Source organism: Aspergillus karnatakaensis (genome assembly GCF_047715665.1).
Source record: "Aspergillus karnatakaensis strain CBS 102800 unplaced genomic scaffold BJY04scaffold_76, whole genome shotgun sequence".
Lineage (NCBI taxonomy): Eukaryota > Fungi > Ascomycota > Eurotiomycetes > Eurotiales > Aspergillaceae > Aspergillus > Aspergillus karnatakaensis.
The window spans coordinates 23415-45233 of record NW_027395788.1 but is presented as its reverse complement, the minus strand read 5'-3'; the positions used below and the strand labels follow the sequence as shown (position 1 = coordinate 45233).

Sequence of the window (21819 nt, the reverse complement as noted above, 5' to 3'; positions counted from 1 at the left end):
TCAGGTACCAGCTTATTATTAGTATTCTCGTTTTCGAGTTTCTTATTGTAATCTGGGATATGGCTTCTAGAACAGAGCTCCCTCCGAAGAGTATACTCCGACCGCTTCCCGAAATATAGTGCTGCTGCTGGCTGCCAAGATCTTTCTGCCAGACGCCCGAATCTACATTCACCCTAGATTAGGACTAGCGCAGATATGCTGATGTCCACTTACCAAATCGCGTATATGTTCCGAACACCGCAACCCTCTCGCATCCTCTTCTGTTTTCATAGCAACCTCGGACCCCTCACACCTCCACGGACCCTACATCGTCATACTGTCACTCAGGGTCACAGACATCATGGACCACTCAGCCCCCCGGTCGTCGTCGCGCCCTCGACCCTCCTCACGGCCCACTACCCCTCTACGACCGAGCTCTCGGTCCTCCGTTCGTGGCCATGAATACAGCGTCGGACACGGCAGTGCGGGCTACAATGCCCTCGAGCCGCAGTTCGCAGAGCTCGCCGACTCAATGGCAGATCTGGAGGCGAACTTCATGCACTTGCAGCTCATGCATGAAAGCTTGACACGGTTCAGCGAGAGCTTTGCGAGCTTTATCTACGGGTTGAATATGAATGCGTTTTGTGTTGACTTTCCGGAGGCGCCAATTGCTGAGTCATTTCGAAGGGCGAAGGAGGGAGCGACGGAGAAAGGTATGGACTCTCCGAATATTGCCCGGGACTGTGTAGTGTGTCTAACTCAGTGCAGAGGTGGAACCAGATTTGACAAAGCCTAGTGAGGGTGACATGACATTTATGTGAGTATCAATGTTCTGTCTTACTTTGTCCCTGGAGAAGCGAGATATATCAAGTATACGTATCTTCACCGTCGCTAACGCACTAAACACCCAGGACTACGGACACCACCTTCGTCGAGAACCCCCCCAGCACAGCTTCCTCTAAACCCGCCTCTAAGACCACATCTCGTGGAACCGGTAGAGGAACAAGTACGCGCGGGTCGACAACTAGTCGCTATGCCACAAGGGGTTCGAGTCGAGGCCGCCCTAGCGCCCTCCCTCGAGGAAAGAGTACGCGATAAGGTGAATTCGCATCACTATTTGAGAGAGGGACGCCCAAACAGACTACGATATGTCCTATCTCTATGATCCAAAACACCGTTCGCTATGCTATATACTAGTATTGTACAAGGGTGGCATGAAAAGAGCCGATAAACCAGACTTGCTTCATTGTCTGGATCGCTCTACCCGCCTCAACTGTCCGACATTCTGGCGACCACGAGGCCCTCGCGCACGCTGATCAGAAACCCTCTTCTTCGCTGTGAACCCCCAGCACTCGATGGGCTTCCTCGAGGCTGTGTGCTTCCCATTCGGTGTGAACACCTCCACCTGCGGGAAGAGATCCGCTGCTTCACCGTTCTCATCAAACGCCTTTGAGCGAATTTGAGCGGTCAGCTCAATCCAACCGCATCCCTCAATGACGATATCAGCGGACATCACTTTGTATGGCAAGGGGGGTGGTTTAACACCGTGATCCTGCATAGCCTTTGCGACAGATCTTGGGAGGTTTGATTGCGTCACATCCCATTCTAGATCAAAGACTCCTGCAGAAGATATCTTTTCCGCTGTCCCTTCCTGCATGATGTTTGCTCCGGGATATGAGCGTGTTTGAGCCTGCATTTCAATCGCTTTCTCTGTTCTTGTCAAATGGGCTTCAATCGGAATAAAGCACGCAGCCATAAGAATAGTGCTAGAGCTCACTGGTGTGATGCGGACAAGGCCGCCTCCGATCAGCAAGGACTGTCCAGGCTTAATAGTATATCGTTCGGGCTTGACTCGCTTGGTCATTATAAGATCGCGCTTGTGCTTTTCCACCACGTAGTCGGCTAGATCGCCGCGATCAAGACCGGGGAGATCAATGACTTCGCCTTGACCGCGGCCAAATGGGATCCGAATCGGCGAAACCGTAGTACCGGGGAGCGAAGACACAACCGGAAGGACAGGGTAGAGATCCTCTCTAGGAGCCGGTGGTAGAAGGCTATCAGGATCCAGAGAGGACTGCTCCGCAATACTAGATCCAGACGAGGTACCTTCTTCATCCCGCCGTCGGACAAGCTCCGCAATCTTCTCCAGATTCCTCGAATCCTTCGGCAGACAAGCCTCGACAAAGCTACTCTTCCCAACATTGGCCTTCCCAACAATCCAAAGACCCCCGCCATGCTCACGCATCTCCTCTTTCACCTGCTTCGTCCACCAACCCCGCTGAGCACTAATCATATGCACATTCCCCAGGCGGAACTCCTCCCCAGAAACATTCAACTTCTCACGCAGTACTGACCGCACATAATCCATCTTCGAGTCCACAAGCTCCTTCGTCGGCGCAAGCAGATCCGATCTGGTGACCACAAACGAAATAGTCGGTAACTTCTTCCCATGTTTATACTTCTCCGTCCCGGACCGTCGGTTCCGCGAGCGTTGTTCTTGAATGGCTAATTCCTCGTAAATGCCATCGACCAGGGACATTGGGAAATCGGCTGCGTCGATTATGTGGTAGATCCGATTATGCTTGTATGGTGTTTCGTCGAGGTAGGCACGGATTGAGGATATTGAGGGGGAGATTGCGGAGACGGCTTTGTTGTGGTGGAGGAGGTCGTGGCATCGATCGCAGTACTGGATGGGTATTTGCGATTTCCCGAGATACTTTCCGACCTTTTCTGTTGCATTTGCAATTGCTGCACCTGAAATCAAAGAAATACTTTGTTAGCGAAACGCTCGAGACGAATGGCTCAATGGGTAGGAGGAGATCTCACGGCGAGGCTTTGGCGTATCAGTCTCCTCGAGCACTTGCTTAATAACTGCGACCGCTTCCTCCCTCGCTGGTTCTTCCGAGGATACTTCATGCTGCGCGGAGGTGAGTTGCTTCCGTGTCTGTTTTCGGGTCTTGCCGTAGTAGCCCGCTTCATTCGGTTCGACGGTTTGCGAATATGCGCCGCATCCTGGACAACATATAGGTATGGTAGGCTGGGCAGGTTCCGGAGTTGAAGATTCGGTTAAATCTTCGGTTGGGGCATCTGGTTCGGACTGGATTGCAATCTCAGGAGGAGCTGAGGCTGTTGTAAGGCCTCGAATTTGCGGTATTGATAATTGGGCTTTGGGTTCTAGACTGGGAAAAGCCGTTCGCAAACATCGAATGGGCGCATTGTCATATCGCAAGGACAGCCGATGTAGCCGTGATGATACCGAATTCCGTATCAAAGCCCTTGGTAATACAGCACGCCTTAGAGCCGACGACATGATGATCAAGGCTCGAAGAGAAGTATACAGAAAAATATCGCCGCGGAAATTCAGCCGGAGTGCACTTTTGGTCCGCCGCGCTAACCGTCTAGAATTACATACCTAGTCCATGAGCCATGTGGCGTGGTCGATCGGAAATGACTTCATGCCTATAATTGGTCTGCTAATATGATTTTTGACCCTGCTTGACGCGTCAAGACTCAAATGTCATATCGTCTGGCTATGGAATGAGGCTGGCAGATCTCCGAAATGATGAAACCCGGGGTATGACCTCGCCGGTGACGTCAGAGGCGAGTGTGAGATGAAGTATATAGATCGGTTCAACACTGTTGTCTGACGAGTCTTCTCTCTCTTTGATTATCTATTCTAACAAGAAAACACCAAAGTCTACTCCATAAAAGACCTACTCTACCTCGACCTACTTCTTACCTTTAAAAAACATTTACTTACTACCACAAACAAACCACCACAATGCCTCTTAACACCAACACCTCCTCCTCGCAAGACCAAGGCGTCACCGGTGCCGCTAAGTTCGTTACGTCCACCCTCGGAAACACTGTCGGCGGAGTCGTGGGCACTGTGGGTGGTGTTACTGGTGCCGCAACCCGCGGCTTGGGTGATACCGTTTCTAGTGCTACAGGAAGCTCCGGAAAGCCTGCTGGAGATGCTCTCGGAAACCTGGGATCCGGTCTCGAAGACGGCTTGAAGAATGTTGGAAAGGGAGTTGAGGATGCTGGACAGTGGAGGAGGTCCTAGGCTGGGCCATTTGTTTTCTATTCTGGAATCTGGACATTTCCTTTCGAATCCTTGAGGGGCTCTTTTCATGATGCATATGACTCTGATGGCTTTGTTGATTATTTGGTTTAAGGGTGGATTTATCTCTTGTCGCCGATAGTTAGATCTCAATTTATGTTGACTGACGCCGACCGTTCTATTCTTTTTTTGGTCATTGTTGTTTAATGGTTTTGAGCAGCCTGTGTAAACCGTAAGTGTCAGTCTTGGTGTGCGTTTATATGTGATTTGAGCAAACATACCTACGTAATCCCTCCCTCAGGACGTCCTCAGAATGAGAGTATACCAGCCTAAACCAGCCTGCATCCTTGCAATGTTCCTCCCCAGGGTGCAAGAAAAGCCCGTTATCGAGGAGTTTCTTAGCGATGGCATACTCACGCTCTCTAGATCCCAATGATTCGTTTGTTGGAAGGTATGGAGAGAGGTCAATATAAAGGAAGAATCCCGCATTCCTATACTTTGTTAGCCCACTTGTACAGAGATGTGGATACAGTCCACTTGCACTCCTCTGATATATTTGATACCCTCTTGATCAAGGATCGAGGTAGCTATACGGTAAGAAAAGGCGAGATCTGCTCGTGATTTCTCCGTGTACTTTGTGATAAACTCTTCGTCTTCTAGGATAGCTATTCCTATTGTGTCGACCGCCGAGGAGGGGTAGTGGAATCTCCTGAAAAGGCCCTGGTTAGTACTGCCGAGGAATACGGGGTCAACTGGACATACGATAGTGCTAAAAGGGCCCGGCGAAGCTCAGTATTGTGCGTTACCACGAAGCCGAGATGGAGACCACCGGAGGCGAAGTCCTTGCCATTGTCAGTGTTTTGTTGATCTCAGGAGTCTTGCTTTGAGGATTGGCTCACTTTGCTGAATCCATACAAAACATGCACCAGATCCTGATCAATTAGTTCAGGCGTAGCGAGAGAAAGGACAGAGACAAATGGATGGGCATCCGGATCTCCAGAGTCGAAAACGCAGAGCGCATAAATTTCATCGCTGACAAGATGAATCTGGTGCTTGTTGCAGAACTTCAGGATCTGAATGAGAGTTTCTTTTGGATAACATCGTCCTGCTATTGTCAGATCTTGCCCCCATTCTGTAAATTAAGGGGTAAGAAGCATATCTCACCAACAGGATTATGCGGATTCACAAGTAACAAAGCCCTAATCTTCACACCCCGAGCCTCAGACTCCTTCAACGCCTCCTCATACTTCGCAATGCTATCAGGCGTAAAAGCCTCATATGTTTCGGTATCGGCGTACACGACCTCTGCATCACCCTGGAGACCATAGTCTAGCTCGAATCGCCCATAAACGGGCCGGCTAACTAGTACTCCATCGCCGGGTTCAGTAAGGGCATAAGAGAGCATGTTCCCGGCCGCCGAGCAGCCGCTTGCTCTGACGATATTCTCCGGTGTAACTTGCTGCAAGGGGCTGAAGTATTTATTGATGTGTGCTGCGGCGGCAGCAGGGAGCCGGTGTTTATCTGTTGACATGGAGCCATAGCAAACGGAGTTGGTGGTGAATTTAACCTGGGGAGGGGATTAATTGACTAGGTCTGTAGATGGGGCGGGGTAGGGTTTTTGACATTGTTGTTTATGTAGTCGGCTATATCATCTCGTGCTGGCCCCTGCACTGATGGTTACACCCCCGAATCATGGATATGTGCTTGGGGACTTACATGTTCAGCTAATGCGAATGAGATGAGTCCGCCAAGGGCCTTTTCCTTATGATAGGTCGGGGCGGGCATATATTTCCAAGGAATGTCAAAGGTGCCTGCAGACTTTTTACCGCGCGAGGACAGCATGATGATAAGTGCGAGCTATTTCAGGACTGGTTGATGGAAGTGAAAAGAGATTAAGAGCTGGAGGCTTTGTAATATATGTGCAATGCGGGGGAAGTGTAAATGGCGAGATACCAGAACCCTGCCAGAAGGTCCCCGCGGCGCCCCCCACCGGAGCTACACCGTACATCGTAGATGTCTACAAAAGTGACTCATAAGTCGAGTGCAATCAGAGTCTCTTCGTATTCAGTTGCGATTACAAGATGTTGTTCAAGATGGCTTGATACCGCAATACGAGAAAGGGCTTCTCGGCCGTGTTCTGGAACAGCAATCGGCTTGCTTACGCCCGAGTGCGCCTCTTGATCCGACATGGCCAAGCATACGGGACGCAAGTAAAGTGGTTCTCCCACGTCCAGTTCTGTTCCGGGTCAATTTGCTCGATGTCGTAATCCCGTAGCAAGGTTGCACCGAGTTTGGAGATCTCAAAGTGTGCTAGATTGCGGCCAGGACATTGATTGTAGCCAGCACCCCACTGGAAAAATGTCAACATCGCAAATCCACTTGCTATCAGGCATTATGCACTTACGTGAATCAAGAACGGCTCCATCCTCGAGACGCGTTCCTTGTCGAGCCACCGCTCTGGGTTGAACGAGTCGCAATCCTCTCCAAAGATCTCTGGATTGCGATGGATGACCCAGGCGTTGACGCTAAGGACGACACCTTCTGGGAAGAATCGTCCGGCAATCGTCATGCCTCCTTGGGGAACGACACGCGGAAGGCCCAATGCCACCGCGGCATGAACACGGTAGGTTTCTTTAATCTGAGGCTGGTCAGTACTTAGTGAATAGTCCTGCAGCGGTTTTGAACGTACGCAAGCTTGCAAGTAAGGCAGTTTCTGTGCCTCTACGTACTGCACCAGGTCAGACAATTCCCCTCGAGCCTGTGCCGCGTCAATTTCGTCGCGAACTCGCTGTAGGTGCTTAGGGTGTCGAATCAGGAAGTAAAACAGGCCCTGCGAGGTAGCGCTAACAGTGTCCGCTCCAGCACCAATATTTGCCACGGCAGCTGCAAAAATCTCATTCTCTGCCATCTTATCTGGGAACTTGGCCCGCTGATTGAGCCAGCGCGCCATCATGTCATTGCGGGACTCCGGGTTCTGCTTGCGTGCATCGATCGCCTCCAGACATGTATCAAAGACGTGAGAAGAGGGCTGGATTCCAATATGGCTAAGTAAAGGGTTGCCCAAGGTCAGATTGTGAAGCCACACATAATGGCCCATAACGGCGATATATAGTGCTAGAGCGCGCGTGTTCGCAATAGCGCTTCGAATATCAGTACCAGTATCCACGAAGCCGAATGTCTTGGAAAAGGTAACCTCGCCCAAAGTATCAAAGGCAAAGTAATTGAACCATCGATCGAACTCCACGGGGCTTCCACTCTTGCCGAGTTCGTCAAGCTGTTCTTCCAACCGCCGAAGTATGTCATCGACGTAGGATTCAGATTTGATGATATGAGACAGCGCATACCCTGACGCGACATTGCGGTTTTTCTCAATATGTCGGCGAGGGTCTAGCTCCGACATTTGATTGACATAGTGGTAATCGGGCAGACTAAAGATCGAATACCAGGGTCCCTGTAGGTATTGCCCGTAAGACCGAGCTCATTACAGGACTTGGAGCACATACCTTGGCGATGTTGGCGTGCAGCAACTGCTTCACTGCGTCTGGGTGAGATACACTGACCTCATTGTCACGGATGCGAACAAAATGGCCTACATAGTCGAAGTCATCAGCTGCCCAGGCGGAAGAGTGAAGTAGACATACCATGCTTCTTGTGAAGCTTAATGACCTCCTCCTCAGTATGTCCCCTCCACAATTGATAGACCTGCCATAGACTGGAGAATGAGGCCAAAAACGGTCCCGGAATATCTCTAATAGGGGTAAGATATTTTCGCTTCGCTGCGCCGACAATAACGATGGCAGCAAAAATTAAGGGCCAGAGTCTAACATCCACCAGAGGGCTCAGTAAGTCGAGAGTAGAGAAGCCGTTTGTCTCCATGCTGTTGGATGCTATCTGCAATTGCAAGCAACCCTGTTACCCTGCAGAATGGGAGACAGGGGAAGGGCGTGAAGAGCAGCATTATTCGCTATTTGACTACCGCAGAATATGGGGCAATCAGCCGGTTCAACTCGGATTCCTGCCCAGCCGGTGATACGAAGTCTAATTTTCAGCCTAAGGACAGCCGGGTCGTTAGCTGCAGTAGAAGGATCGGAGTGATTTGTTGGGGGCTGCCGTGGAGATTTCGCGGTTTCTCTTGAGTCAGTCTTTCAAGATCTGGTTGTTCTTGATAAAGAAAGGGCCAAAGACAATTGACCAGTGACAATTCATTATATAACAGTGCGTAGCATTAAGTCCTCTCCCAAAGAGTTCTATCTTCAAGAATAGGTAGAACGTGGAGTGTGAAGATGTGGGGAGAAGTTCGATATGACACGCCGTTGCTGGGCCGGTGCTGGGCGCTGGAACGGCACGCGATTCCCCTTCGAGTTAGCTTATAACGAAATGGATGGACAATGGACATTGTCACTTGTGCGATCAGTTTACAAGGCAGTTGAGAACCCATATGAATAGTGGATTTGGCTTGTTTCGGTATGTCGGATTGCTACCAGGGACAGCTTTTTCAGGGGAAATCTGGAGGGTAAATATGATGAACGGAGAGAGTAAATACGTCCATCTCAATCTCATATAGTACGTACGCATAATTCATTTTTGATCGTTAAATCTCTCGTCTAGATTTATCTCTTACCTATTCGACGTTGACAAAGCTAAATGTAGGTTGGCCAGGGACTGCGTTTTCAGCCTGGAGGCCTTCTTTCTTCTCGCCTGAGCCCACGACCTCTCCGGTCTTGCCGCCTTCATCGACGGCAATGACCTCGATCTCCTTAGCGCCTGTTGTCTTCTTCAAGTTGATGGTGAACTCCTTGAGGACATCAAATTCGTTGAATGGCAGCTTGCGGTCGAAAACAATTTCGGGGGATTCCTTGCTCGTGATAAGACGCTTCTTCAAACCCTGGACGAAAGGCATGGCCTTCTTCATCTCTCCGAGCTTGCCAACCTTGGCATTCAGGCCCTTGTCATCAATAGACAGGCTGATGGCGTCGAAGGCTTCACGGACCAGATCGATGTACTTCTCTTGCCATGAAGGGAACTTCTTGGCAGCGAATATGGTAATCTTCTTAGGCTTGCGGGGGTCGAATGTCGAGGCCTTGCCCTTGGAGAGCTTCTTAACGAAGGTGGCTTCCGCGGACAGAATGCTGGAGGCGGTTTGGCGGACGTAATTAGTGGCCGCCGTGAGCTCCGTCGATGGTTCGGGGACCTCAGGGAACAAGGCACGGTGGATAGTATCAGGCTGGACAAGGTTAGTTGCGAAATGAGACTCGTGGGCGCACCGAACGAACCTTGTTAAGGATCTCAAGCCAGATGTACTCAGACCAGTGAGGAGCAATAGGGGACATCAAAAGCGCCTGTAGCTCGATGTAGCGCAAAACGATGTCGCGGTGCATTCCAACGCCGGCGGATGTAGCTGCCTCACGGTAGGCATCACGGGCACCAGTTAAATCGTACAAGCTGGACTTGAGAGCGAGCTTGAAGTTGGTGCTGAGCCAGAGTTAGCGGGAGATAACCTAGAGCGTGTGGTGATAATCTTACTCTTGATAGTTCTTCTTAGCTTCACGAGCCAGAGAGTTGAGCTCGTTGTCGAAGACCTTATCCCAGAAGTGGTCGGCGGGTCCAGTGCGCAGGTTCTCGTCCTTGACAACCTCCTCAATCCACTCCTTGAGAGTATAGAGACGCAAGATGTTGCTGTTGGCTACAGTCTCTTCAAAGTTAGCGTCTTCAATGCCATCACCGGCATCAGCAAAAGCAATTCGAGTAGCATCAGCACCAAACTTGTCAACAGCGTCTTTCAGTGTAAGGAAGTTTCCAGTGCTCTTGCTCATCTTGTCACCATTCAAAAGTAAGTGTCCGTTCGCACGAACACCGCGAGGCCAGTATTGCCGAGGGAAAAGAGCGATGTGGATGTAGAGGAAGAAAGTCAGATGGTTTTGGATAAGATCCTTTCCGGACACTCTGACATCCAACGGGTACCAGTATTCGAATTCTCTCCGCAGGGATTGCAGGGCTTCTTTGCCGAGCCCGCTCTTGCTAATGAGCTCGTCGCTGATCTCGCGCCGACAGAACACGTAATCCCAGACTTCGTCGATCATCTGCTCTGGTTCAATGTTCAAGGTGCCTTTTGTCTGACCGTAGCGGTCGCCGTGCAGAAGGTGTGCGATAGTGTAGTAGGCCATATAGATCGTACTGTCACTCAAACTCTCAACGAGGAATTGCTTGTCCCATGGAAGCTTTGAGCCAAGACCGTAAGTTCGAGCGCACGCCCAGCGGTTGAGCCAGTCGAGGTTCTTCTCGAAGCCGTTCCTTGTTTCGTTTGCGTATGTGTTGAGGGTGTTCACGACGTGATTCAGGGTCTCCTGTTGCCACTCCGCATCGTTCTCTCCGTAGTTCAGGAACCACTGTCCAAGGTAGGCAACAACACAGTCATCGCCACTTCGAGATACGACCTTGCCCATAGGGTCGGCGAAGGCGAAAGCATCCCCACTGTCATAGAGGGCTTTGCGGATCTTGTCTTTGGCAGAGCTCACAGGCTCACCCTTGAACTCTCCAACGACCATAGTTCCCTTGTAAAAGGCTTCACCGTAGGCAAGCTCCTTCGCCTGGGCGAGTTGATTGACATCCTTAGGGGAGTTGATTTTGAGCTGCTTCACCAGAGCTGGTGCGGTGAGGTTACCATACGTGGGCGTATCAATAAGGGGGAAGATCTCCAATTCAGCCCACTCCTTCTGGATACCATAGTATTCGGACTTCTTCGCAAGATCGAGCAGAGTGGCGTAGTCGTCAGGGCTGTCCGAGGGCACGCAAGTGACGACACCAGTGCCCTTGGTGGCTGAAACACCCTCCATGGGTAGGATGCGCACACCATCTTTGTGGAAAGACAGAGGGGCGTTGATAAGGGTACCAACGAAAGCGGATCCAGGAGCAGTCAGAACAGTAGGCAGCTGGTCCTGGGTCTTGGGGAAGTGCTCGCTATCGAAGAAGGTACCCTGGAATGCCATATTCCAGGCACCCCTCTTGGTGCAGATGTAGTACTCCTTCTCCTTGACCTTAAAGATACCATACTCGATCTTCGGGCCGAGGAAGCAGCAGTTCTGACCGTACATGGTCTCCGGGCGAAGGGTAGCAGGGATGAAATAAACGTTGGCATCATCCTCAATCTTGCCCTTAACAAGCTCAGCAATTTGAGGCGCCCACTCCTTGACCTTCAGCTTCATGGCTGTGTATTCCTGGGGACCAATGCCCTCGCCCTCAGTTCGGTCGTGGTCCATGCATGGTTGACCATCCTTGGGAGAGTAAATGGTGTATCGGTTACCATATTGAATCTTGCCGAGCTCATACAGACGGTTCATCTGCCAGCGCACAAACGCATCGTAGTAGGGGTTCGCGTCCGTAGTGACCATCTGTCGGCGCCAATCGATACCAGCACCCAGACTATCAAGGTCACGGATAGCAAGAGGAGGGAAGTGCTGAAGCCAGTACAGAGCATCCGCGAACTTGTGGATCTCCTCAATGGGAATACCAATAGCCAACATGATTTGGAACTGGTACTTCATCTTAACCGTCTTAGCCGCGGCCTTGCTCTTCTTTCCAGAGAACTTCTCCTGTTGCTCAGCCTTGACCTCCTGGGTGGGAGCGGCAACAGCGGCGGTCTCCTCATCCTCATCCTTGTATCCTTCAAAGTTTTGTCCAAACTTCTTCACCTCGTCGGCGAGCTTATCAGCACAAGCCTTGATAGGCATACCGGTGCAGTGGAAGCCGAGAGGGAAGAGCGCCCTCTTTCCCTCCATGCGGGCAGTGGCGGCCATGAACTCGACCTTACTAGCGGTGAAACTGTGACCGGCGTGCAGGGTGCCGTTCATGTACGGGTAGGCCATAGTTCCAAAGAACTTGGGATATTTCTCGCGGAGCTCATCGGCGGAGATGCTACCGGCGGGCACCTCGGACAGGGTGGGAGCATCGACCTCGAAAACCTTGTTTTCCTTCCATTGCGCCTGGTACTTCTTCTCGATAGCTACAAGAGCATCGCGTTTCTCGGTCTGCGAACATCAAACAAAAATTAGCTCAAATAGTCCATATTGACTGGAATCGATGATTCAGAGAGGGGTTGAACATTTTCGAGCTTGAGGGTATTCTTGGAGCTGTTACCCGGATCGAGCGCAGCTGCGGAAGCAGCAGCGGCTGCCATGGCTCTCTGTAAGTCTGCTTCTTTGCAAACTGTATAGAAAAAGCCCAAGGGCGAGGTATGAGGAGAAATGAGTCAGGGAATGACTTTCGAGACCGCGGGGCTGGCCTGACTGAAAAAGATAACGTGGGACGCGGAGTCACTCACCGCTTTCTATCTATAGAGCAACCGCTCCAGTGTCACGTGTCAGTATACCGGCCGGAGGTTTCTTTTCGTTGACAGTCCAAAAATCGGCGACGAGCGAGTCGACTGTTGGAGTGCGTCAGTACGGGGTTTCTCTTATCAACTCACACGCCCTTCCTCTGGAATACTCTCTGCCACTCTATACGCCTGGCTTTGCTGCATATTTGCTGCCACGCTCATCGCCATGCCCAACCTAGTCAAGCGGTTGCGAAAGTTGCAACAAGTATGTCCTTGATCCGTCTTCGAGCTTAAATTATCTCTAACATGTTTTACAGAGGGTAATACTGCCTGAACCTCTCTTATTCAGCTTCAGGGCCTTTGGTCGCCCCCATTGCGACAGACTAGCCGACGCGCCATTCTCTCAATCATCAAACCACCGCTAACCACAAGTTATAACAGATTGTCAACGTCCGTGTCGGAACCGGTGCCGCAATTCTCCCCTCCAAGACCACCGCAACTCCAGAATTCCCAGCCATCACCCGCCTTCACCTCACATACGCCCAGCAAATCTACAAAGGCCACCAAGGCGCGCGACATTTCTGGCGCAATTGTCTCCCTCGATTGAAGTACCACAACCCCGGCATCCCGATGACGGTGAAGCAGACGCAAGACAATGAAGCTCCGCCCCTTCTGACAGTATACTTCGCCGAAAATCTCAGCAAAAGTTCCCAGTCGGCTGGTGAGACGACCCAGGACTTGCAGGCCCCGGAACCTTCTGCAGAGGAGAAGACAGCGGTGGTGGACCTCAGGCACCTGGCTTACACGGATATCTGGAGGAAGTTGAAGTCGGTCACCGGAGCGAAGGAAATAGAGGCGACCGAGGAGGAGCAAGCACAAATTGCGCAATTTTCAGAGTGGCGGGTTAAGTCGAGAGAGGACAGGGCACGGATTGCGGCACTTACACAGGCGAAGAAGGACCACGAGGCTATGTTGGCGGCGGCCAGAGGTGAGGTTGAGAAGTTGAGGGCATCAGCATAACGCGGTCTCATATCGGTATTGTAGCATAGCATTTCTTTCTGTTTCATGTAATTATAGGATCTTCTGCTAGTTTGGACAAAAACGCTTTGAAGCTGCAGCCCTCTCTTGAGGTTCATGAAGACATGTCCGATGACTCCGGAGTACAGCCAGACTCCCAGTTTATTCAATCCAGCGTCCATCCATTACCAGCCTCGTCGGCCAACTCCAACGTACTAGGGCTCGTCTGCACGCAAGCCACTCAATAACCCATCCAGATGTGCTGCAGTTTAACAAATCTACTAGCTCCCAACAGCACTCTTCACTCCTGATTCATAATGATGATCTTAATGCCCTTCCTCTCACCCTGCGCCAAAAATGCCTCATTCGCCTTCGTCAGCGGATACACCCCCGTCACCAAACTCTTCAAATCCACCTTTTTCCGACTAACGAGGTCAATTGCCTCCTCATAGCACCCAGGCGTGAACCTCACCGTTCCCCGAATATTCAGCTCCCTCGCGGTTAATAAAAACAGGGGAACAGCAGTCAATGGCTTCCCCAAACCAGCCTGGATGCATGTCCCGCCGGGCTTGAGGATTGTGAGCGCCATTTGCGCGCAGGACTCAGCACCGCTCGCTTCGATCGAGATGTCAATACCTGCGGGGTTAAGGGAGTTGGATTTCAAGACGTTGTTTGTGAAGTCTTGCGCTGAGGCCAGGGGGTCAGAAGATTTGGAGATGTTGGGGGAGAGGATGCCGATGTCTGCGCCGTAGGAGAGGGCAAAGTCTAGACGGGATTGCTCGACGTCAAAGACGACGATTTTGCGCACGCCGTAGGCCTTTGCGATTGCAATTACGAGGAGGCCGAGGGGACCGCAGCCGCTGTATCGCTTCTTATCAGCCTCATGTCGTTGGCAGCACTTGCCATGAGCAGACTGAGGGGAGAGGCCACTTACAATATTGCTAGAGTCTTGCTCGCCGTCAGATTCGCGCGTCTGGCTAGTTGCACTGCTATTGCAAGAGGCTGAATAGCACCCGCTTCTTCCCATGATATCTCATCGGGGATCGGAATCGCCATGTGTGCGCCGCAGGTGAAGTACTGGCGCAGCGTGCCGTCTGTCGGATCCATGCCACAGTATTTGAGGTTCGCACAAGTATTCGGGTTCCCGCGAAGACAGAATTCGCATCTTCACTCCTCTTTAGACCCACATCACCGGTCATAGTTGGTTAGAGATACTTACTTGAGGCAAGCAAACCCCGGCTCAACAGCAACCCTTTGCCCGACATGACGATCTTTCACATCAGAGCCAACCTCGACAATGATGCCTGCTGATTCGTGACCGAGAACTAAATGGCGTGATACTGAGGAGCTCGTCCAGTTGTGCGCGTCGGAGCCGCAGATCCCTGTGGAGATTACTTGCACGAGGACATCGTTTGCGCCTGGGGGGTCAATGGGGCGTTCCTGGATTTCGAGGGTGCGGGCTGCGACCCAGACGACAGAGCGGTTGGAGCGGGCCATTATAATTTGGAGATAGTTCGAAGGCTGTAAGTATTGGAGGTGGAGAGTGTTTTGGAGTCGTATAGATGGATGGGGTAATATAACTTGGGACGCATCGGGTCTCGGGCCGCCGTGAGATAGGGCTATGTACCCCTCATAGGCTACTACTGCAAGTTGGACTCGAATGTGAAATGCGAGAAAAGTGTAGATCAAAGCATGCAAACATGATCCCGCCTCTATACTTCTTTTGAATACAGTTGCTGCGATGATGCAATAATGCTGTGCTGTGGTTGTATGCTATCTGAGCACCTTTTCTTGTACAGCCATACTTGGATTGGAGCATGATTTGAAAATGATTTGAAAACGCATAAAGTGCGAGATTCAGCTCTTAATGGATTCTCATCAAGCTCTATTTAGTTACCTATACCCATTGGACGCAACCGTTACCGTCTTGCCTCCCCCAGTCTCCTCCCCCTGCTCAATCAGCTCCCTCAACCTCCCCATCTCCCTCCCCATCCAGGCCGTAACAGCAACAATATCCGCACCACAATTGACAAAATCAAACCCCTGCACCCACCTCCTGCGCGCCTCCTCCGCCCCGAGCGCAAAATGCCCCGCATACTTCCCACTCCCCTTCGCAGCCCTCAGCACCCTCCCAATAGCCCCCTGCACCTCCTCAATCCCCGCATGGTCAAAAGCAACATACCCCATCGAGCTCGCCAGATCATTCGGCCCAATAAACAGCATATCAACCCCCTCCACCCCCGCAATCGCCTCACAGTTCTCCACTGCCGTGCGCGACTCAATCTGCACAATAACCACGATATTCGAGTTCGCGTTCAGCAGGTACTCCCGCGGACTCTGCCCAAACGATGAATGAGCAAACATCGCGCCCGCGCCTCGATTCCCAAGCGGAGGGTATTTGCACCCGCGGACGATCGCCTCGGCCTGCTCTTTTGTCTCGCACATGGGGACCATGATTCCGTGCGCGCCGGCGTCCAGCGCGCGTTTCATCATCCAGGGTTCCGAGCCTGGGATGCGCACGATCGGTGAGATGCCCGCGGCGGCGATTGCGGCGATTTGGAGGTGCATTTCGTTATCGGTTATGGCGCCGTGCTCGCAGTCAATCAGGACCCACTGGATAGATAGTACATAAATTAATTGTGCGATTGCGTTGGGTGGAATGTGCGTAGCTACATACGTCTTCGCCGAGCTCCGCGACTGTCCTGGCGAGCTGATAACCGGGAAATTCGAGCCATTGGCCGACGGAGGGGGCCTGGCGCGCTGCGGCGCGCTCGAGGGATGTTTGGAGGCGGGTTTGAGATGGCATTTCTGCAGATTGTGATGGTGGGGGATGAGGGGTTGGTGTAAAGGATGGGTACCTATAGTACCTATATACTTGGTCGGCCGGAGCTCTTCCGGGGCCGATTGTTTTATTGGAGATTTGTTGGTTGCTCGCAATTTGGAGCACCCTGCGCGGGTTGTGCTTGTTTCTAGCCTTTATGAGGTTGCGGGCCTGCTGCTATCTGCCTATTTTCGTTCATGACTTGTAGTTTCGCTCCTCCTCGCTGGCTATCCCATGCTTAGGGCTTGGAGGGAGCATGGTCTGCAATGTTGAAAACCTTACCAGAAGATGAGATACATACACTGAAGCAGCTCAAAAGCTAACACGGAGACACGATAGGGAGTTATAAGTACAATGAGCAGCGAGGCTCTATCCGAAATTATTCAGGTTCAAGAATACCTCCGAAGGATCCGGAAAGTGCTCCCAGAGCAGCCCATCCAACACTGGCAACGATGGAAACCATGTTGAGCCATGGTTATACGCCATGCTCTCTACATCTTCTTCACCAAGGTCATTGCCATCCTCATGAGTTGGTACCCTTCCCTTCGCTCTCACCGTACCGGGGTTCTGCAACAACCGATCCAGAATCTCTCGACTTCGACTGGCACCCGGCCAGATCGCTTCCAGATCGCCTAAAAACCTCCTTGCACTTTGCACGTGCGGGAGCAGATCGTGCTCCGAGTCCTTGGTCTCATCTGTCATACTCAGGAGCAGAATTCCGGATATTGTGAGGTACTGCACACAGAAGGCGAGGTGGTGGGACGGTGGGACACGTTCGCGTATGAGTTCGGCCGCATGAATACAGCTTCGGGCGGCATTTATGCATTCTGTTGAGGGGTCATTGAGAGGAGAGGAGAGGTGAGACAAGAGGGTTGGGCTTGGTGGGTTGTGCTGGTTAGCGGCAATTGGTCTACATACTGTCAGTGTTTGCTTATTATCATTGCAATTGAAGTAAAATACCGGTAGAGGTTCATGATTGTCCCTGAATGCAGCATGAATACGATAACGCACATGGTAAGGTTCGGACCGCTCTGGGTGGAGTTCGCAGAGAAGCGGATATCGTTCGGTAGCTCCTGTAACCAGTCGTCTAGTTCGCGAACAAACACATCGAGTGTGGGGAGGAAGCTGGCCCAGTTGTCTGCCAGTGTTTCGCGGGACCGAATACGGTTGGAGGAGTAGAAACGATGAACTCGGGCAGCAATTCTACAAAGACGCGTGAATGCTAGAAAGCCTGTCATAGGTGAAGGGATTGTGTGAGAATGAGGATCCTCTGGCAGGCCAAATTGCTCGAGGTCTTCATTGCTGACGTTGAATGGAAGGTCGCAGCAGCTATCAGCCTCGTCGGCTGCCATCGGCCGGCCAAGGCATATAGACATCAGACTGTTTCACGTTAGAGGTACTGGTTCTGAACATAGGAGCAAGGTGCGCGGTTACCAGTCGAGAGTGAAAACACTCCACCAAGTACATCGAGCGACTTGAGCTTCTATATACGCTGCAGAATTGTGGTTTCCTGATGCTCCCCGCTGTGCTGTCTTAGAAACTGGGCTGTATCCGGCTCAATCAACTTACCAGACTCGAAACGTGAAGACCAAGATCCTGCGCTACTCGTACAGCTTGCCCAGCAAACCTCCAGCTCTGTGAGAGTGTATTCCATCCCGCGGAGCAGAGAGCCAACAGCCCAAGGCACTGCACTTGCTCAATAAAGGCCTCGCCAAAAGAAGCGAAGTGTAGTAGAAGAGCCTTTTGATAGTATTCAATACCGGGAAGGCCGGCAGAGCCTGGGGCCCGAGGCAGCAAGCTCGAGGCGCAAGCACATACAGCGAAGAAGACTGAGAGGAATCCACGACCAACTGGAGCATCTCGCTTGCCTGAATTCATCTGCTGGTAGCGACGCATAAAGTCTGGCTTGTACAAAATGGGAAAGGTGTAATGCAGCTGGTCGAAGTAGATTCCCACCAGTAAGTCGGATACATACTGTGGCGGTCGTGCTAGCTCTTTGGGTTGTGGTAAAAAGGGCATCTCTGGCCAGACTTGGCCTTGTATGAAGAACGGTAGACTGACGTCGCCATTATCTTTGGAGGGAACTGGCCTCGAGGTACCGCCGGGGGAAATGCTTTGAATAGCCTCAATCATCATGTTATTTGTTGCGCCGCCGATGTACCTATCGGGTCAGAGACAGCCAGCCCATCGCTTTCCGGATTATGAACTTACCGAAGACGACCATACGAGTCTGCTACCATATGACCGACCGGGTCAACAGGAGTCGGATACGACTGGGTGTCGTGACGCACATTTCCCGACGACTCAGACAACGATCCGAGGCCAAATTCTGGTGACCTGATTGCTGGTGATCTATCCGGTATCACGCTCAGATCAGGAACCTCGACAATCGCATCATTGTGCGATGATGCAGTGTGCGCTTCTGCAGCGCGAGTTAACTGAGTCAAAGTCTCCTGTCGCATATCTTTCTGGGCCGTAGCGATGCAATCTGTCAAGGTTTGGGCGAGCCCTTCAAGCCTTTTACATAGGTTATCCATATGTTGACAGCGCTCCTCAAAGGAGGCGGCATATCGTCGACTAGCAGACGCGTTATCATTGCTGTCTTGAAATTCGCATAGCTGTTCTCGCGACTGGCAGTTATGACAGGGGTCTTCACCGTCACATTTGATCTGTTATCGTTAGCCATGTAATGTGTTGAAGTTGGAGAAACCGGAGCTAGTTAGTGCTTGCCTTCTTCCTGCGACAGGAGAGACAGGCCTTCCAAGTGCGGCCATCCGGTTTCTTCGATGCACCCATCTCGGCTGTATGGTTTGGGGATTTAGCAGAAGGAAGAGAGATAAGAGAATTGGAGTCTTGGTGTTGGAGAATCGGAGAGGGGAAGCAGGAGCCGACCTCGGGAGGCCTTGGTTACGGTATCTCCGGGCATCAACTATCTCCCACCTTTTGTGCCCTAAACTACAATTTGCGTATCGGTGGCAATTAGGTATAGAATTCCCTCGAATTACATGTACTTTCACTCATATACACTTGATAATCAATATAGGTACCGAAATGGCTTGTTTCCCTCGACCTGGCGTTGAGTTCCCGCCAACTCCTCCTTCCCACTCTCAACCACCCTTTCTTCCTGCTCCAACTTCTTGTTCAGATAGCGTAGATAAGTTCGCAAAGTGAAGGCACAGACGCAACCAAATGCCAAAATGGCAAGCTCTGCTCCGAAGGACTTGACGTAGTACGGCCCGAATTTTGCAGGGAAGATATACGAGCCAGGAATGCTTCCGATGTTGCCCATCGCGTTGATGATCCCAATTGCTGCTGCGCGCTTAGCTGGTGGGCGTGGGATCGTACTACTGATCCAGGCCAACATCACGAATCCAGATGCGTAGCCAGCTACGGTGCGTTAGTTGGGCTTCATTGGTAGCGAACCAGATACGTACTTGTCATAAGAAACATAGATATGTATCTAGGCGCGGTGGACCGTGTTGTCATCGCGATAACGTATCCTACCACACACGCCAGTGCTGGTCCGAGGTAATGGAAGAACCGCTCGCCAGTTCGATCTGCGTGCCAGGCGTTCGGGAGGGCAATGAACACAGACCAAATCCAAGGAGGGGCCGTAAGCAAAAGAGTGGTGGTTGTTTCGAAGCCCAACGACTGGGTGATTGTAGGAAAGAAGTAGACGAACTGCATTGGCGTTAGCTATAATGAGCAATATGGAGTTGATACGTACACAAAGACCCATAATGGTGCAGTGATAGGACACTCCGAGCAGCCAAACTTTGGGATCAGTCATGGCTTGCTTCAACCCTTGTAAAGAGTCACCTAGTGTCGCATTCGATGTATCCGTATCGGCGCCGACATCAAGGTTGAGCCTGTGCTGTGCAATCATCTTCTCTTTATCCGACAGCCAAGATGTTGTGGATGGGTAATCCGGTAGTATGAAAACCGCAACGACTGCAAAAGCAATGGTGATGACGCCCTCAAGGATGAACAACCATCTCCAGGCACGAATTCCAGCTGTCCCTTCCATGCGCCCCAGGATACCCGCTGCGATCAGGCCGCCAAAAGCCTGTGCAACAAGATTCCCGGTATTCAGCAACGTCACCCGCAATTGCATCTCCCGCCTTGTATACCATCGGGAGAGGAAGTAAATACTCCCAGGGAAGAGCGACGCCTCGGCGCATCCGAGGAAGAAACGACACAGAATGGCACCGGTGGCGTTTTGCACTGTAGCTGTCACTGCTGAGATGGCTCCCCAGAGGGCAGCGCAAGCACATAGATACCAGCTAGGCCGGCGCAAGATGTTGAGTATCATGTTCGACGGGATCTGAAAGGCGATATATCCGACCAGAAGGATGGATATACAGGTCTGGTACTCGACATCCGTCAGGCGGAGATCCTCTTCGAGGCCCTTGAGTCGTGCATTGGCGAAGTTGTTGCGATCAATAAAGTTAAGGATAAACAAAATGATCATGACGGGAAAGACACGCAGGTCGATTTTCCAGCGCAGGGCGAGCTCGTCCTCTGCAGTCCATGCGAGGCCATCGGCCACGGCCTTGTCTTTCTCTTCGATATCAGCCCTGGGAGATTCCACATCTGCGTCGGCCATTGTAGGAAGCAGGAGGTCCTTTGGTGGCAGGAATGGTTATAGAGAGTAACAACGGGTTGATCCACTGCGGAGAAGAGTGGCATCTGGCGCGTTTTAAGCAGCCCCGCTGGAAGCTGCAGCAGTCTGGGGTAACGGATCTCGGCCTCATGCTATCAGTGGCTATTGGAGGATCATCCTTGTCAAGTTCATGCATATGGTAGCATCACTTAGCTTCAATCCTCCTCAACATTTCCTATCACGGGCCGTGATCCGTTACAATTCCAGACCAGGATAAAGCACTGCGAACCATTCTTCGGCCGGACCAGGGAGGAGTGCGTGGTGGTGTATCACGTATGATGGTTATCATTCACCTTAATTGACTAAGGTCATGAGTCGAGTTAGTCACTTATTCTAGAGGATTTGCGATACTAATCAGGGCACAAACCGAAGAACGCAAACAGGCCAGCATTCGGAAATGACACTATGGATCAATGACACCTCGAGCCCTAGCGGAATAGCACTAGACTACCTAGGGTACGATGTTACAAACCACTTAGTCAAACCGCGGAAGTATTCTTGACTTGGGGAGTGCTGGATCCGGCAGATAGCACTTTTTGTTGTCAATACATCAGGGCCACCCCAGTGTATCGCAACAGCCACAGAGGCTTCTACAGCAACCTCCGGAAGCTGCTCAAGGTTAGGTTCCTCAAAATCCACCCCTCTTCAGGCTTGAGGCTGTCGACCTCACCACTAACACCTGCCCTTGTAAGTATGATGCCGACGGTAGTTCTGAGCCTGGAGCCTCTTACCAGCGAAATGGCATCTTTGAGTGAGGTCTGTAAACCACATCTGGTCAGTACTCGTAAGCCTGAATACAGGCGGACAACCTGTAAATCTCAAATGACGGTGCCAGAAGCTGCCCTTACTTTGTAGGTGTCAAAATGGGATCTAATCAGGATGTCTGTTGCATCACGGGAGATTCAAAAACGAACAGTCGTAGATATATAGTCGCTGCGTAATGACCCGAGAGAGCTTCCGGCCAG

At 51.5% G+C, this 21819-nt stretch overlaps 10 protein-coding genes across 10 annotated transcripts; 2 read left to right on the top strand and 8 right to left on the bottom strand.

The window, feature by feature from the left end:
* Window positions 1-271: 271 nt before the first annotated feature.
* BJY04DRAFT_151248 (DASH complex subunit DAM1) lies at window positions 272-1150 on the top strand. Its single transcript, XM_073708890.1, has 3 exons — window positions 272-692; window positions 748-796; window positions 891-1150. Exons 1-3 carry the CDS (start codon window positions 341-343, stop codon window positions 1075-1077), a joined length of 588 nt encoding a protein of 195 aa, XP_073565615.1. The 5' UTR covers window positions 272-340; the 3' UTR covers window positions 1078-1150.
* Window positions 1151-1222: 72 nt separating this feature from the next.
* BJY04DRAFT_211019 (uncharacterized protein) lies at window positions 1223-3289 on the bottom strand (the record flags this gene model as incomplete). The annotated part of the gene is made up of 3 exons (XM_073714343.1): window positions 1223-2733; window positions 2806-3076; window positions 3236-3289. 3 exons carry the CDS (start codon window positions 3287-3289, stop codon window positions 1223-1225), a joined length of 1836 nt encoding a protein of 611 aa, XP_073565614.1.
* Window positions 3290-3392: 103 nt separating this feature from the next.
* Window positions 3393-4218, bottom strand: BJY04DRAFT_201061 (uncharacterized protein). The gene has a single exon (XM_073713028.1). It carries the CDS (start codon window positions 4112-4114, stop codon window positions 3698-3700), a length of 417 nt encoding a protein of 138 aa, XP_073565613.1. The 5' UTR covers window positions 4115-4218; the 3' UTR covers window positions 3393-3697.
* Window positions 4219-5914, bottom strand: BJY04DRAFT_201056 (pyridoxal phosphate-dependent transferase). The gene is made up of 8 exons (XM_073713027.1): window positions 5759-5914; window positions 5666-5707; window positions 5207-5609; window positions 4942-5147; window positions 4805-4884; window positions 4584-4751; window positions 4324-4533; window positions 4219-4263 (listed from the first exon to the last, which is right to left on the bottom strand). Exons 1-8 carry the CDS (start codon window positions 5882-5884, stop codon window positions 4236-4238), a joined length of 1263 nt encoding a protein of 420 aa, XP_073565612.1. The 5' UTR covers window positions 5885-5914; the 3' UTR covers window positions 4219-4235.
* A 14-nt stretch (window positions 5915-5928) lies between these two features.
* On the bottom strand, window positions 5929-8307 carry BJY04DRAFT_151218 (cytochrome P450). Its single transcript, XM_073708889.1, has 5 exons — window positions 7684-8307; window positions 7546-7631; window positions 6732-7493; window positions 6447-6680; window positions 5929-6392 (listed from the first exon to the last, which is right to left on the bottom strand). Exons 1-5 carry the CDS (start codon window positions 7916-7918, stop codon window positions 6201-6203), a joined length of 1509 nt encoding a protein of 502 aa, XP_073565611.1. The 5' UTR covers window positions 7919-8307; the 3' UTR covers window positions 5929-6200.
* A 274-nt stretch (window positions 8308-8581) lies between these two features.
* BJY04DRAFT_151216 (leucine--tRNA ligase CDC60) lies at window positions 8582-12304 on the bottom strand. Its single transcript, XM_073708888.1, has 4 exons — window positions 12141-12304; window positions 9566-12066; window positions 9316-9514; window positions 8582-9266 (listed from the first exon to the last, which is right to left on the bottom strand). Exons 1-4 carry the CDS (start codon window positions 12213-12215, stop codon window positions 8664-8666), a joined length of 3378 nt encoding a protein of 1125 aa, XP_073565610.1. The 5' UTR covers window positions 12216-12304; the 3' UTR covers window positions 8582-8663.
* Window positions 12305-12390: 86 nt separating this feature from the next.
* BJY04DRAFT_201050 (mitochondrial 54S ribosomal protein mL61) lies at window positions 12391-13519 on the top strand. The gene is made up of 3 exons (XM_073713026.1): window positions 12391-12618; window positions 12641-12642; window positions 12794-13519. Exons 1-3 carry the CDS (start codon window positions 12580-12582, stop codon window positions 13371-13373), a joined length of 621 nt encoding a protein of 206 aa, XP_073565609.1. The 5' UTR covers window positions 12391-12579; the 3' UTR covers window positions 13374-13519.
* Window positions 13519-14884, bottom strand: BJY04DRAFT_201047 (NAD(P)-dependent alcohol dehydrogenase). Its single transcript, XM_073713025.1, has 3 exons — window positions 14590-14884; window positions 14305-14535; window positions 13519-14230 (listed from the first exon to the last, which is right to left on the bottom strand). The coding sequence occupies exons 1-3, from the start codon at window positions 14865-14867 to the stop codon at window positions 13672-13674; spliced, it is 1068 nt and encodes a 355-aa protein (XP_073565608.1). The 5' UTR covers window positions 14868-14884; the 3' UTR covers window positions 13519-13671.
* A 379-nt stretch (window positions 14885-15263) lies between these two features.
* BJY04DRAFT_223661 (HpcH/HpaI aldolase family protein) lies at window positions 15264-16176 on the bottom strand (the record flags this gene model as incomplete). Its single annotated transcript, XM_073717759.1, has 2 exons — window positions 15264-15983; window positions 16048-16176. The coding sequence occupies 2 exons, from the start codon at window positions 16174-16176 to the stop codon at window positions 15264-15266; spliced, it is 849 nt and encodes a 282-aa protein (XP_073565607.1).
* A 384-nt stretch (window positions 16177-16560) lies between these two features.
* BJY04DRAFT_223660 (MFS transporter/GAL4/fungal specific transcription factor domain-containing protein) lies at window positions 16561-20797 on the bottom strand (the record flags this gene model as incomplete). The annotated part of the gene is made up of 8 exons (XM_073717758.1): window positions 16561-17101; window positions 17152-17571; window positions 17626-17714; window positions 17761-18352; window positions 18403-18860; window positions 19262-19578; window positions 19626-19872; window positions 19919-20797. The coding sequence occupies 8 exons, from the start codon at window positions 20795-20797 to the stop codon at window positions 16561-16563; spliced, it is 3543 nt and encodes a 1180-aa protein (XP_073565606.1).
* Between the last annotated feature and the right edge of the window lie 1022 nt (window positions 20798-21819).

What these genes read in the sequence shown, in the direction of transcription:
- BJY04DRAFT_151248 (XM_073708890.1), top strand. Translation starts at nt 341, where the DNA reads ATGGACCACTCAGCCCCCCGGTCGTCGTCGCGCCCTCGACCCTCCTCA. An exon ending in GGAGGGAGCGACGGAGAAAG is followed by an intron (nt 693 to 747) that starts GTATGGACTCTC and finishes AACTCAGTGCAG; the next exon opens with AGGTGGAACCAGATTTGACA. An exon ending in GAGGGTGACATGACATTTAT is followed by an intron (nt 797 to 890) that starts GTGAGTATCAAT and finishes CTAAACACCCAG; the next exon opens with GACTACGGACACCACCTTCG.
- BJY04DRAFT_201061 (XM_073713028.1), bottom strand. Translation starts at nt 4,114, where the DNA reads ATGAAAAGAGCCCCTCAAGGATTCGAAAGGAAATGTCCAGATTCCAGA.
- BJY04DRAFT_201056 (XM_073713027.1), bottom strand. Translation starts at nt 5,884, where the DNA reads ATGCTGTCCTCGCGCGGTAAAAAGTCTGCAGGCACCTTTGACATTCCT. An exon ending in CCGACTACATAAACAACAAT is followed by an intron (nt 5,610 to 5,665) that starts GTCAAAAACCCT and finishes TCCCCTCCCCAG; the next exon opens with GTTAAATTCACCACCAACTC. An exon ending in GAATCCGCATAATCCTGTTG is followed by an intron (nt 5,148 to 5,206) that starts GTGAGATATGCT and finishes TGACAATAGCAG; the next exon opens with GACGATGTTATCCAAAAGAA.
- BJY04DRAFT_151218 (XM_073708889.1), bottom strand. Translation starts at nt 7,918, where the DNA reads ATGGAGACAAACGGCTTCTCTACTCTCGACTTACTGAGCCCTCTGGTG. An exon ending in TGCACGCCAACATCGCCAAG is followed by an intron (nt 7,494 to 7,545) that starts GTATGTGCTCCA and finishes CAATACCTACAG; the next exon opens with GGACCCTGGTATTCGATCTT. An exon ending in TGCCTTACTTGCAAGCTTGC is followed by an intron (nt 6,681 to 6,731) that starts GTACGTTCAAAA and finishes GACCAGCCTCAG; the next exon opens with ATTAAAGAAACCTACCGTGT.
- BJY04DRAFT_151216 (XM_073708888.1), bottom strand. Translation starts at nt 12,215, where the DNA reads ATGGCAGCCGCTGCTGCTTCCGCAGCTGCGCTCGATCCGGGTAACAGC. An exon ending in ATACCCTCAAGCTCGAAAAT is followed by an intron (nt 12,067 to 12,140) that starts GTTCAACCCCTC and finishes TGATGTTCGCAG; the next exon opens with ACCGAGAAACGCGATGCTCT. An exon ending in GCTAAGAAGAACTATCAAGA is followed by an intron (nt 9,515 to 9,565) that starts GTAAGATTATCA and finishes ACTCTGGCTCAG; the next exon opens with CACCAACTTCAAGCTCGCTC.
- BJY04DRAFT_201050 (XM_073713026.1), top strand. Translation starts at nt 12,580, where the DNA reads ATGCCCAACCTAGTCAAGCGGTTGCGAAAGTTGCAACAA.
- BJY04DRAFT_201047 (XM_073713025.1), bottom strand. Translation starts at nt 14,867, where the DNA reads ATGGCCCGCTCCAACCGCTCTGTCGTCTGGGTCGCAGCCCGCACCCTC. An exon ending in CCGGGGTTTGCTTGCCTCAA is followed by an intron (nt 14,536 to 14,589) that starts GTAAGTATCTCT and finishes AGAGGAGTGAAG; the next exon opens with ATGCGAATTCTGTCTTCGCG. An exon ending in AGCAAGACTCTAGCAATATT is followed by an intron (nt 14,231 to 14,304) that starts GTAAGTGGCCTC and finishes GAAGCGATACAG; the next exon opens with CGGCTGCGGTCCCCTCGGCC.